Raw genomic sequence first — 12,415 nt, 5'->3', positions numbered from 1 at the left:
AACAGCTCTGCGTTTCTCACACAAATGCCTTTGGGAGCTGTGTCAGCGCTTGCCCCACCATTCCCCGACAGCATCTCGTGTAGCTGGGGAGCTTTCCTGTCACTTCTGGCTATTAAAATTTCCGATCAGTCTGATCAAACGGCAGGTCAAAACTGTCTTCCTGCCTCTTACACACAGCTTCTCTTCCAGGGGTGCTGGCCTGAGGGTCTGCTCCATTCTTCTACTCTCCGTGCTCCATGTCCTCCTGTGCATCGCCCCTCACCACCACCTGCCTCGTTCTTGCTCATTTAGGGATGAAAAAGGGAAATGGAGATGGACAGGGTGGGCATCAGAGAAGAAAAAGGCAAAGTTCTTTCTCTAGCCAGGACTCAGGGTAGCCCCTCTCACTGTTACATCCTCTGACTTGGTGGGCGTTTTCATGTTCTCCATCCAGAGTACGCCTGTGGGGCTTCTGGGGACTTGTTGGGGACCTCTGCACTGCATCTTCCCCTGACATGGGTGATGCACTCTGGCCAATCTGGTCCATCTCACTCTCTGCTCTGCCTCCAAAGTGACTTCCAGCCTGGCCCTACCACCTTCCCTCTGCCCTGCAGTTGGTTTTCACCCCAGCAGACAGTGACTCCACCCAGCTCCCCATCAGCAGCCTCCACTTGGCCCCAGGAACACCTTAAGTGCAGACTGCTTACAAAGCTGCCCTCTGTCGCCCCAATCCCAGGAGGCTCAAGCCAGTCTTGGGGGGGGGGGCAACTTCTTTTGTGAGCACCGCCCCCCCCCCCGCCCCAGTGCCACGGACACTCGTGAGTGAATAAATATGGCTGAGACATGCTGGATCTGCTTTAGGGTGGAAGGTGGGCTGTGGCCAGTTTCTCAGGGGAGGCAAAGGTCAGCAGCAGCCAGTTTCTCTGAGGAGAAAAAGGCCTTGAGCACCCTCTTCCATAGCTTTTTATTGGGTTGTAATACACAGGAATACAGGGCAGCAAGGATCAAACAGCAGATAACATTTCAAAGAAATCTGAGGGTTTACTATGAGTCAGTGTCTGTCAGGAAGAGAGTTGCAGAAACTTAGGGAAACATACTCATTTCCTCTCAGACCCTTATCATATGAATGGAAGCACTCTTAGCAGAGCAGATTTCACAGGTTTATCAGCAAGTCTTTGTGATGCCAGATTTTCCCCCAGGGCATGCTCTAGCAAGGCAAGGAGCTGCACCTCTCCCCAACAGGTATTCAGGTTTAAGGGGATTGGAGCCAGGAAGTGCTTCTCCCAGAGGACACAGGGACTCAGGCTTTGACAAAGCTGGGAAGTGAGAGTCCATTGCTCTCTGTTGCAGGCCCCTGAGTCCTTCCATGAAGGCCTCCCAGGTGATCGAGTCTGGCTGAGGTCGCCCCCCGCTATGAGGGGTCTTACCCGTCATTGACTTCCGACCAACCTCTGGGGGCAGGGAGAGGAACTGAGGCAGCCTTTGCTACCAGAGACAAGCTTTGTCTCCTGCGGCTGGAATTCCAAAGGTCGTCTCTCGCCCTTAGTCACAAGGGGTAGAGATACAATTCCTAAAACTAGGCAGAGAGGTCTACAACACCTGCACCTTTAGACTGGTCTGGCTTAGAGACAAGCACCAGGTTCCACCCCACAGCACACTCTCAATGACTGGGGACAGCCTCGTTATCTCTAGAAATGCAGGTGCCCCTACTCTGCTGGCAGCTTGAAGTGTGCTGACAATCTCTCCAAGTTGGGAAGGATCCAATAAGGAGATAAGATGCCAGTCTCTCCCCTCACAGACAATACCACTCTCTGTGAGTGGTTCTCTGCCTGACTTAAGGCTGGCGAGCAAGGTTGTCACTCTTATACACAACCCGTGGTACAACATGGGCACCAACTCGTCTGCATGGATTCCACTGTAAGCACCCTGCCTGGCTGCATGGTGTCTGTGCACCAGAACCCCTCCCTGCCCCTGTGCTATGGGGAACAAGGTAAACGCCACACCCTCTGTCTGCCTGACCCTCCAGCCTCCTCTTCCACTGCCTGCTTGGGGTAGTGGTGACCGGACCAGTTCAGCTCTCTTTAGAGAGGCTCTTCTCCTTGATCATTAGTCATGGTTACACTGGATCAAGAATACGCCAGTTGTAAGTTTCCATATATGCGAGGACATCCTTGGGAGATACTGAGCTCTCTGTCACTGAGGGTGGTCAAGCTCAATAGAAGAGATACTGTAGTAAGGGCCAGACAAAAGGTGGGATAAAAATGAAGGTATTTATTATTCTGTTTATTTCTTGACTATCTTTAGTGAGTTCATCTTACATTTTCAATGCATCTCAGTATAGTCAGGTTTTCCGTAACATTCATAGAATAAGCAATAATGGGGTAGACAAAACAATAGACAGCATAAGATCCAGATGGGAATCCCTGAGGCCATCCCAAAAAGGGCTATTTCCCACCCTCCAGAATTCACTGTGCCCCCACACTGGCACCTAAAGACCTCTGGAAGGCAGGTTTGAAACCTGTCCAAGTTGCCAAGCTACTGGTATCTCCTATCCATCCACCACACTGGATATGGCCACCTCTCTGCAAAGTTGTCTTCAATCCCATCTAGCATTTCGTGATGCCCTTTCCTGCAGGGGAAGCCTCTGCATGTAAAGATGCAGCCTTTTTTATGGCAGCACTTGTAGAAGTAGGCCCAGCATTTGAACTGCATTTTAAACACATCCCGATTCATTAAGCAGACTCCATCACTCAGCCCCTGACAGCAGTGTAGCTGGGACTCATCCTGCCTTGGCCTTTACAGAAAAAAAGTTTGTTGACCCTGATCCAGTTCTGCACTTTTTGATTCTTTCCACTGATTTTGGCAACAAAACCCTCTATGTAGCTTGTGCACCCAATTCCAAAGAAAATGTTTTTGTAATTAAATCAGGTCAGATATTCCCAGACTCCTACAACGCCCCAGATTCCCAAAAAAAATATTTTCTAAAATGAATTCGTGGGAATTAATGTGAAATGTTTAAATGAACTTTTCCTAAGAATGGAACCACCTGATTTAACATAGTCACTTATAAGGTGAAATTTAGGCACTTGGAGGAAATAACTGTACAACGAAAACAGCAACCTATAAAAGCTGCTGAGCAAGAACAACTAGAAGATGAAAGAAATTAGTTGAGGGATCAGCACTGTGAGATGACCACTAGCTATCTTATATTTTTTTATTGAGAATTTTTTGTAATACTATTATCTAATTTTATTTTTAAAAGTTATTATAAATATCTGTGTAAAGAATGTGTATGATAAAAGTAAATATATTTTTTCTAAAAAATCTATAAAATAGAAATAGAAGTCACTTAGGGCAAAACTTTATTTTACTATAGACCTCCTTATTTTGATTCTTTGAATCATGTGAATATATCACCTATTTTTAAAAGACATGTGTGTATACATATATATACACATGTGTACACACAAATATATAGACTGTATGTTTACTTTGCTCCCCCAAATTCCACTCTCCTTACTTCTTTATTACTTATAGTCACAACCCATGCATCACATGCTGTGGGTTTGAGGGAGACCAGTAAATAGCAATCCTCTTTGCCAGCTTCTGAAGCACTATAAAATTGAGACAAAAGAATGAAGGCTGCAATAGAGGATATGACTTTAATCAGCAAACAAATTTCCTTTCTAATTTTTAAAAAGAATCCTGAAATGAGGTCAATTCCTCTACAGTGTCCCATGTGGAATGGAACTGAGGCAAGTGTGGCTTCATACTGTAGTAGTATGCAAGATATTGAACACCTTCCGATGTGCACCTACCAATCTAAACAGTCCTCTGATGTAACCAGCACACATGGCCTTTCAGGTGTGTGTGCCCACCCATGCAGGGTCAGATTTGATACTTGCTATAGGGAGCAGCACAGAAAAATGGCTGCAATCCGAGGGCGGGATGGCTCTGAAAGAGAAGGGAACCAACCTATGCCCAATCTTTCCTTCTAGCCCACCAATCAGATCAGTCATTTTACCTCTCAAAGGGAAGAGTGAGGGATGGATGAGAGAGAAACCAGGAGTGCTACCCTAATCACAGATAGAGATAGTAATAAGCATCACAAGTAGAGAAAATTTCTCTGGAAGAATAGATAAAAATGCAAAACTACTAAAAACTGTACTGGAACTTCCAGCCAAGATGGAGGTGTAGGTGGAAACACTGTGCCTCCTCGCACAACCACATTTAAAGACAACAAAGTTTTAGTAACAAAAACACAGCCAAAAGACAGAAAATCGAACTATACAAAAGTCCAACAACAACATCTCTTCAGCCAGACCAGTAAGAGGGGCGGAGCCAGCAACTGGCGGAGCAGAGTCTTGCAGGCAAAAGCAGCCAGATGACCCAGGCGCACAGGCAGTGGATGGCAGATCCCAGGTGTGGGGTTGCAGTGGGCAGACCCAGTGGGGGCGCAAGGCAGCTGGCCGACCACGGTCACGCATTCTCACACAGATAAACCAGTGAAGGAGCGAGCAGTGAGACAGACAGCATAGGGCCCAGCAGCGGGAAGCAGCAGAGGGGATGGCCATTGCACCTCTTTGATCCCGCCCCACATACAGCATCACAACCTAGGGACTGGGTCGCCCCGCCCTGGTGAACACCTAGGACGCTGCCCCTCATATGTAACAGGCACAAACAGAACAAAACATTATAGCTCAAGAAGAACTCAAAGCCCCAGAGCCAATAACTCTAAGCAACCAAGAAATAGCCAAACTTACAGATGCACAGTTCAAAACGCTGGTGATCAGGATGCTCACAGAACTGGTTGATTTTAGTCACAAATTAGAGGAACAAATGAAGGCTAAACTAAGTGAAATGAAGGGAAATGCACAGGAAACCAATAGTGATGGAAAGGAAACTGGGATTCAAATCAAGGGAGTGGATCAGAAGGAAGAATAAAACAACCAAACAGAAAAGGATGAAGAAACAAGAATTCAAAAAAATGAGGAGAGGCTTAGGAACCTCCAGGACACCTTTAAACACTCCAACATCCGAATTACAGGGGTACCAGAAGGGGAAGAGGAAGAGCAACAAGTGGAAAACTTATTGGAACAAATAATAAAGGAGAACTTCCCCATTCTGGCAAAGGAAATAGACTTCCAGGAAGCTCAGAGAGTCCCAAAGAAGTTGGACCCAAGAAGGAACACACCAAGGCACATCATCATTACATTAGCCAAGATTCAAATGAAGGAGAGAATCCTAGAAGCAGCAAGAGCTAAGGGGACAGTCACCTACAAAGGAGTCCCCATCAGACTGTCAGCTGATTTCTCAAAAGAGACCTTCCAGGCAAGAAAGGGCTGGAAAGAAGTATTCCAAGTCATGAAATCCAAAGACCTACACCCAAGATTGCTCTCTCCAGCAAAACTTTCATTTAGAATGGAAGGGCAGATAAAATGCTTCTCAGATAAGATCAAATGCAAGGATCTTATCACCAAGATCCTTGCCCTTATTATATGAAATGCTAAAGGGACTTAGCTAAGAAAAAGAAGATAAAAAATATGAACAATGAAAGGACAACAAACTCACAGTTAATAACAACCACACCTAAAACAAAAGCAAACTAAGAGGACAGCTAGATCAGGAGTGGAACCATAGAAATGAAGATCCCATGGAGGGTTAGCAACAGGGGAGTGGGAGGAGGAGAAGGGGGGAGAAGGTACAGAAAATAAGTAGCATAGACAGTAGGTAGAAAATAGATGGGGGGGGCAAGAATAGCATGGGAAATATAGAATCTAAAGGACTTGAGACACATAGTCATAAACTAAAGGGGGGGAATGGTGGGGGAGGGGTGTGCAGGGTAGAGGGGAATGAAGGGGGGAAGTGGGACAACTGTAATGGTATAATCAATAAAATATATTTTAAAAAAGAAAAAAGCTGTACTAAAGCTGTGAAGAAAATAAACAAGGTGCTGTGACAGACACCAACAGTGGGACAAACCTACACATATTTAAGTTATTTTCAAAATGAGTGCTATGGACTTATTCATACCTTGAAGCCCTAACCCCCAATGTGACTGTATTTAGAGACAGGTCTTGTGGGAGGTAATTATGGCTCACTTAGGTCATATGGTGGAGCCCTGATAATACAGAATTAGTATCCTCATAAGAAAAGACACCAGAGAAGTCACTCTGTCCCCCTCTATTTCCCCCTTAATGAAGAAGAGGTCACATGACCACACAATGATCTGGTCGCACCTGCAAGCCATACGAAGAGCCCTCAGAATGAAACCTACCTTACCAGCAGCTTGATCTTGGACTTCCCAGCATCCAGAACTGTGAGGAATAAACTTTTGTTGTTTAAGCCACCCAGTCTGCGATATTTTGCTATAGCAGCCCAAGCTGACTGATACAACGAGAGTAGAGTTCTTACCTATCCTATCTATCTATTCGTCAGCAAAAGATATATGTATACAACCGAAATGTAGAAAGCTTATGACATATGGCTACATTGTTTTAATATTCATTTTCACAGGGTCCATTGAATGAAGGGCATTGTTAAAACATGATATAAACTGTAAACTGAGCTAGATGACACAAGCATTTTAAAAATGCTAAACAAAAATGTAGATTCCTTCAAATTAGATTAATAAGTTATTTTCAAGGTCACATTTTAAATTATTGCACTATCTCCAATAATACTGCAAATTGTCCATTAAGATTTTTCACTGTTTACTTACTCTGTAGTTCCTCTGTTGGGAACTTTTCTCATGGAGAAAGCTATCATTGCTTTGAACAGATATTCTTCATTTGCATCCCAGGTATACTGAAAGAGAAGTAAAAGAGAAAATGTAAAACGAAGAGCCATGAGGTAAAAATGATGCATTGGGTTCTCATTGCATCATAGTTTGTTCTCTCTCTCATTCTCTCTCTCTCTCTCTCTCTCATCCTTCTCCTACATGCAAACTGGAGACTGTGATGAATTGTCTCCATGATGCATACTGTTCAGATAGAGTTTCTTGGGTAGTCTATCTTTTCCAGTATGGTATGTTTCCCTTTGCATCATCTTCTTCAGAATCTGCAGTGTTAGTAGCCAGTCCATAAGTAGCACGTTTGGACATCTCATCCTGGACAAATACGGTCAGTTCCCTTCCTCTCTTTCTCCCTTCCCTCAGAACCTGATTCCCCCTCTCAGCTTCCATTCCTTTATTAACAGCAGTACAATTTTTCTTTTTATTTTCGTAGCTGGGAACTTGAGTGTATGTGTATGTTATGGGCTGAATTGGTGCCCCCCCCAAATTTATATGCTGAAGTCATATCCCAGAACCTCGGGATGTAATCATATTTGGAGACAGTGTGATTATGAAAGTGATTATGTTGATATGAGATCAATAGGGTAGGCGCTAGTCCAATATGACTTGTGTACTTACAAGATGAAATTTGGATATATACACACACTGAGAGAAGACGCGTGAAACACAGGGAGAAGACAACTATGTACAAGCCAAGGAGAGAGGCCTAGAACAAATCCCTCCCTTGGGAACTCAGGAGAAGCCAACGCTGATGATCCCCCACCCCCCTTGGATTTCTAGTCCTGGGAACTGAGAGAAAACAAACTGCTGTTGTTTCAGTGACCCATTCTGTGGCCACTAGTAAACTAACATGGTTGACCTCACATTCCAGGTGAGTGATGGAGTATTACTGGAGAAAGTCACAAAACAGGGTTTGTTGGTTTAAGTCTAAATTCATGATGACTGACTTTCAAATTGCGTGCGAATCCCTTAGGTTTCTCCATCCGTTTTCTCTGTCTCTCATGGTTCACAATGACAACTGCAAGGCCCCTTCAGGTCCCCCGAATCTCAGTGCTTTCCCTCACATCTCACTCTCACGAGATGCTTTTGTTTCATAATTTATAGATACATCTCCAGTTATCAACTCACACCCCGCCATGCTCCTGTCACCAAATACAAAAGTTCCTCCGGACACACCCTATCCACACCCTTCCCTGAAGGGAAAGCTGTGATCTCTCCCCTGGCAACGGCTGTTCCACCCACCTTGATTAAGAAGACTTCCAACTGCCTTTCACAACATTATCAGGATCTCAACAATATCAGTTTCCACCGCCCTGCTGTCCAATGCTGACTTGAGCCTGTCCATCGACTTTTAGCCACACTCAAGTCTTTCCCACTAAAACAACAGCAAAACCAAATCGCTTTACTCGGTCCTCCTTCTTCTACCTACTTCTGTCTCTCTCTGGCCCTCCACAGCCAAAATTCGCAAAGGACATATCCAGACTTCTGCCCTCCTATGTTCACTGCCCTTTGCTATCTGCCTTCCGGTCTTGCCATTCTACAGAAACGGCTCTCTCTAGAGTCAGCAGTGACCTCCGAGTTGCTTAACACAGTGAGCATGCTTCGGTTTCATCTTGCTGGGCCTCTCAACAGTATTTGCTGCTCTTGAAAACTCCCTTCATCTTGAAGCACTCTCTTCCCTGCTGTGATACAAGAGTTCCCTGATTTTCTTCCTGCCCCCGCCCCACTTGCAGGTTCACCCTCTTCACAAGGGCTGCAAGTTTTGGGGAAACTCTAAGCTTTCTGCTAGGCCCCCTCCTCTTGGCACGCCATACTTTTCCCCTCAGTGCTGTTATTTACTTCAGCCTTCCATTATCACCTTCGAACAAATGGCTCAGGAATGTACATCTAAAGTGGGCTCTGTCCTTGCCTCTTTGTCAATAACAGCTCAAATACAACTCCCAAACTGAAGTCTGTTCTTATCTGCACCTGGCTGCCTGACTCATAAATAGGATATCACCCATCCAGCTGCAGAATTACAAACAAAAGCTTCATCCTCCACCCCTCCTCCCTTCCTTATCATACTCATACCATCCCTGTTGCTGTGGAATCCCTGTACTACCTCTGCCCACCAACACACTGTATTTCACATGGACATCACCTCTCACCTACACTAACTATTCCTATCACTTCATAACTGCTGCCTCCTTTCTACTTGCGTACCCTCCGATCTGTCTTGTTGGATTAGTGACATCTCTTCTGTAAACCCCCTACTTGCTTTAAAGACAATACCACCCCCCCCCACACACGGCCGACACAGTCCACATATTCCTGGCCTGACCCCTCCTTTCTCTCTAAACTCATTGTGTGCCGTGTTCCTCCTCACTGCTCCAGTTCCAGAGACACCTCAGTCTTCCCTCCACCCCCGCTCTCTCCAAGATCCTTCATGTAATAACTCTTTGAACGTGCTGTTCCTTCTGCCTCTTTTTTTTTTTTTTGTACTCTCATCCATCTGATGAGAACGGGAATACCTGAACTACCTTCTGAAAGGGTTGTTGTGAGGATTAAATGAGCTGACTGAGCAAAATGCTTGGAAGGGGCCCAGCTAGAAAATAAAGTAGGTTTTCAATCAATGTTGGCTAACCTAATAATGATTACTCATTGAGTGAATAAAATCAGACATTGGTAGAGTGGCTTCCAAACAGAGTACCTCTAAGATTCTTTAGTGCTCCTTTACTGTTTCTAGCCTGGTGCATCTTAATCACACACTCTATGGGGGAAGCTCTTCACAGACTGGAACACTGAAACTAGGATTACAAAATACCTTCTTATTAATTTGACACACTATCCTGTTCCTATAACAACATGAGCTCCATGAGTACTTTTTTAAATTTTAATTACATAAAATATATTTCATATTGTTATTTTTAACCCTCACCCAAACTATCTTTATTGACTTTGGAGAGAGCGAGAAGCATCAACGTGAAAGAAAAACACGAACAGACTGCCCTGACTGAGAATCAAACCCACGACCTCTTGGTGTACAGAACAACGCTCCAACCCAGGGAGCCGCCCGGACAGGGCTCATGCTGTTATTTTGATATTTAGGAAGAATTAAAGAAACTTCATGTTAGAATTTGGCCATTTTGTGCTATGAAAGATCTCATGTGCGTGTAATACGACCTCTTTTCAATGACTACAAAGGTGGGGCTAACAACATTCAAGTGACCACAGTGGTGAGGCACACAGACCACCCCAAACCTGACTGCCTGACTCAGGCCCCTCTGCTCTACTGTGCAGGATTGAAATGTTCAAGGATGCAAAATTGTTCTGTGTAATACAAAACTTCACATTTTCTAGCATATACTGTGGATAAAATATTTTAGGCAAAATCACTGTATTAACAATTTCTATTTTAACTACAACTTTTGACTTCAAGAAAATATCAGATGTGAGGTCTTTAGAAGTAATCTATACAACTTCAAGGTAACTATGCAGAGAGAGTTATAATTACACAAAGCACAGTGTTCTTAGTAAACAAAATTTTAAATGAACATGCAGGATCTCCACTTACTGCTTTATCTCCCAGAGCTGTTTTGATACTAAGTCTCACTTTAAAAGCATTTTTTGCATCTGCCAGGAAGAAAAAAGAGCAGTATAAGACAAAATCTGCCAAAACAGAGTCTAATAAATCCTAATCTTTAATGCAAATCAAATCAACAAAACACATAACTGCAATTATTCTGCCCCCCAAACTCCTGAAAGTTTAACTGCAGTCACCTTACATGGTTAAATTTTTCTTTCAAATTCATAAAACAATCACAGGCTCAACTTTTCAGCCACAGCACGTCTACAGATTTGGGAAAATAAAGAAGCCTTTCAGTTAAAGACTTATCAAACATTAAAAAACTATTCATCTATTCTTTCAGTTTCAAGGCTACATACCTGGTTGACAGAGCTCAGCATGAATAGCAGTCACCAGAAAAAAGAGCAGCCACAACATTCTTTCAGAGAGGCAACCACAAGGCAATCCAAGGGAAAAATAACCCACCCTCCACTTAAAGCTTCCTTAGCCATTCTGTGATCCGGATTAGAACACAAGAAAAAAAAGCAAGCCACCAGCTAGAAGGATTAATGATTAACCCCCACTGCTTGGGTTAATACTTAGATAGAAGCAGCCCATCTCCAGTCAGTTATTTACAAAAACCTGCTTGAAAAACAGGTTAGTTGTCCTCTGCAAACTACCTTGAAAGAATGTCTCCTCTGCTGACTCAAAGGATGATTCCACCCCTGCCCCCTTTCTTGTCTGCTTCAGGGTAGGGTGGAAAGAACTCAGTCCTCTCTGGAAGTTTTCCTTGGCACGAACTCTCCATCTTTTCAGGCCTAAAGCATCTGGCTGACAGATAAGCTCTCTTAATTTGGCAAGCTAATATCACTCCTTTCTATGTCCGGTGAACAAAGGCCTTGCAAGAATGGCCTTACCTGACACACTTCTGGAGATAAGCAACCTAGCAGAGCTTCCGAACCAAAGGGAATGGTTCTGGTCAGCCCTTAGGTGTGGCACTTGTGTAACATCACAGCTGATGATACAGAGCAGTGCTGACCAAGGGAACGTTCTCTGGTGATGGAAATGTTCCATAGCTGCATTAGGCCACAGGGTAGCTGGTAGACATGGTGGCCGTTGAGCTCTTGCAATGGGGCTAGTGCTGCTGTGAAATGGAATTGTTTATTAACTCGAGTAGCCACATGTGGCTAGTGAGTACATTGGTCAGTGAGGCTATGAAGCAGTAACTAAGAGCTACCTACCTTCCATAAACTAGGCCTGCTGGGTTCTTACTGTAATCCTCCAAAGAGCAACTCATGGGTGCTGCTGTTATCATTATTGTACAATGAGGAAATCAAGGAGCTGGCGCTCCAGGCGTCGGTGGCCATCAGAGGAGTGGAATAGGCATCACTTGAACCCTATCTCCACCACACTGAGTCACGCTGCATCTCCCGTCATCACTAGGAAAACTTAAAATTGCAGCCAAGCCCCGGAGATGCTTGAGTAACATAAAGAGTGGAAAAGAATCTTTCCCTAGTGGGCACTCCCTCTAGAGGCCAACAGAAGCCCCCACAGGGGGTCGACATTGGGGCTTTCCTCTTCAGTCTACTTTTCCTACCATGCTGCCTCCTCACGAATTTGGCCCCCAGATTGTGATGGGTGCTTGAAAACCATGAGTGCAAAAATTAGGTTGGGTGACCCTGATGCTAAATAGAAAATTTGGAGTTTTAAAGCAACAATGAGAAAAATGTCAGCAGCGATAGTTCTGCCACACTTTGACAGTCATATTATTTCCCCCTCCTAGTTAGGGTGCTATTTGATCACAGAGGACCCACTTCTGCTCACTACCACCACCCGAGGAAGCTTTCCCACATATCCTTCACCTTGGTGGTAAGCGCACAAAGTCAGGAGAAGTTGTGCCACAGGGAGAGGCAATCCAAAGTTAGCCCACTGGTGGCAATCAGAGGGCACTTGAACCCACTCTAAAAATTTCACTATTAGGTAAAATGGAAATTTCCTAGAAGGAAGAGCTCACATAACAAACCCCCGCAAACAAAGTCAGACTAGATGAAATCACCTTGTTAGACAAGATGAAGTCATCACAGGAAGGAGAGCCACTA

The 12,415-nt window shown here is 44.4% G+C and overlaps 1 protein-coding gene across 1 annotated transcript in view; it reads right to left on the bottom strand.

Annotated features, from left to right (window-relative positions):
- The window catches only part of CLTRN (collectrin, amino acid transport regulator), a 34,536-nt gene extending 23,702 nt beyond the window's left edge, over positions 1-10,834 (bottom strand). The window contains exons 1-3 of the mRNA XM_037157543.2: positions 10,697-10,834; positions 10,326-10,384; positions 6,701-6,786 (exon numbers count right to left, since the gene is read on the bottom strand). Coding sequence (XP_037013438.1) covers positions 6,701-6,786; positions 10,326-10,384; positions 10,697-10,754 — 203 coding nt within the window. The 5' untranslated portion in view covers positions 10,755-10,834. The remainder of the gene's footprint in view (positions 1-6,700; positions 6,787-10,325; positions 10,385-10,696) is intronic.
- Between the last annotated feature and the right edge of the window lie 1,581 nt (positions 10,835-12,415).

This window comes from Artibeus jamaicensis, unplaced genomic scaffold (genome assembly GCF_021234435.1).
Source record: "Artibeus jamaicensis isolate MK-2021 breed Jamaican fruit bat unplaced genomic scaffold, CSHL_Jam_final scaffold_1283, whole genome shotgun sequence".
Taxonomy (NCBI): Eukaryota; Metazoa; Chordata; class Mammalia; order Chiroptera; family Phyllostomidae; genus Artibeus; species Artibeus jamaicensis.
The sequence above is the reverse complement of the archived record's forward strand: the minus strand, read 5'-3'. Positions and strand labels throughout refer to the sequence as shown.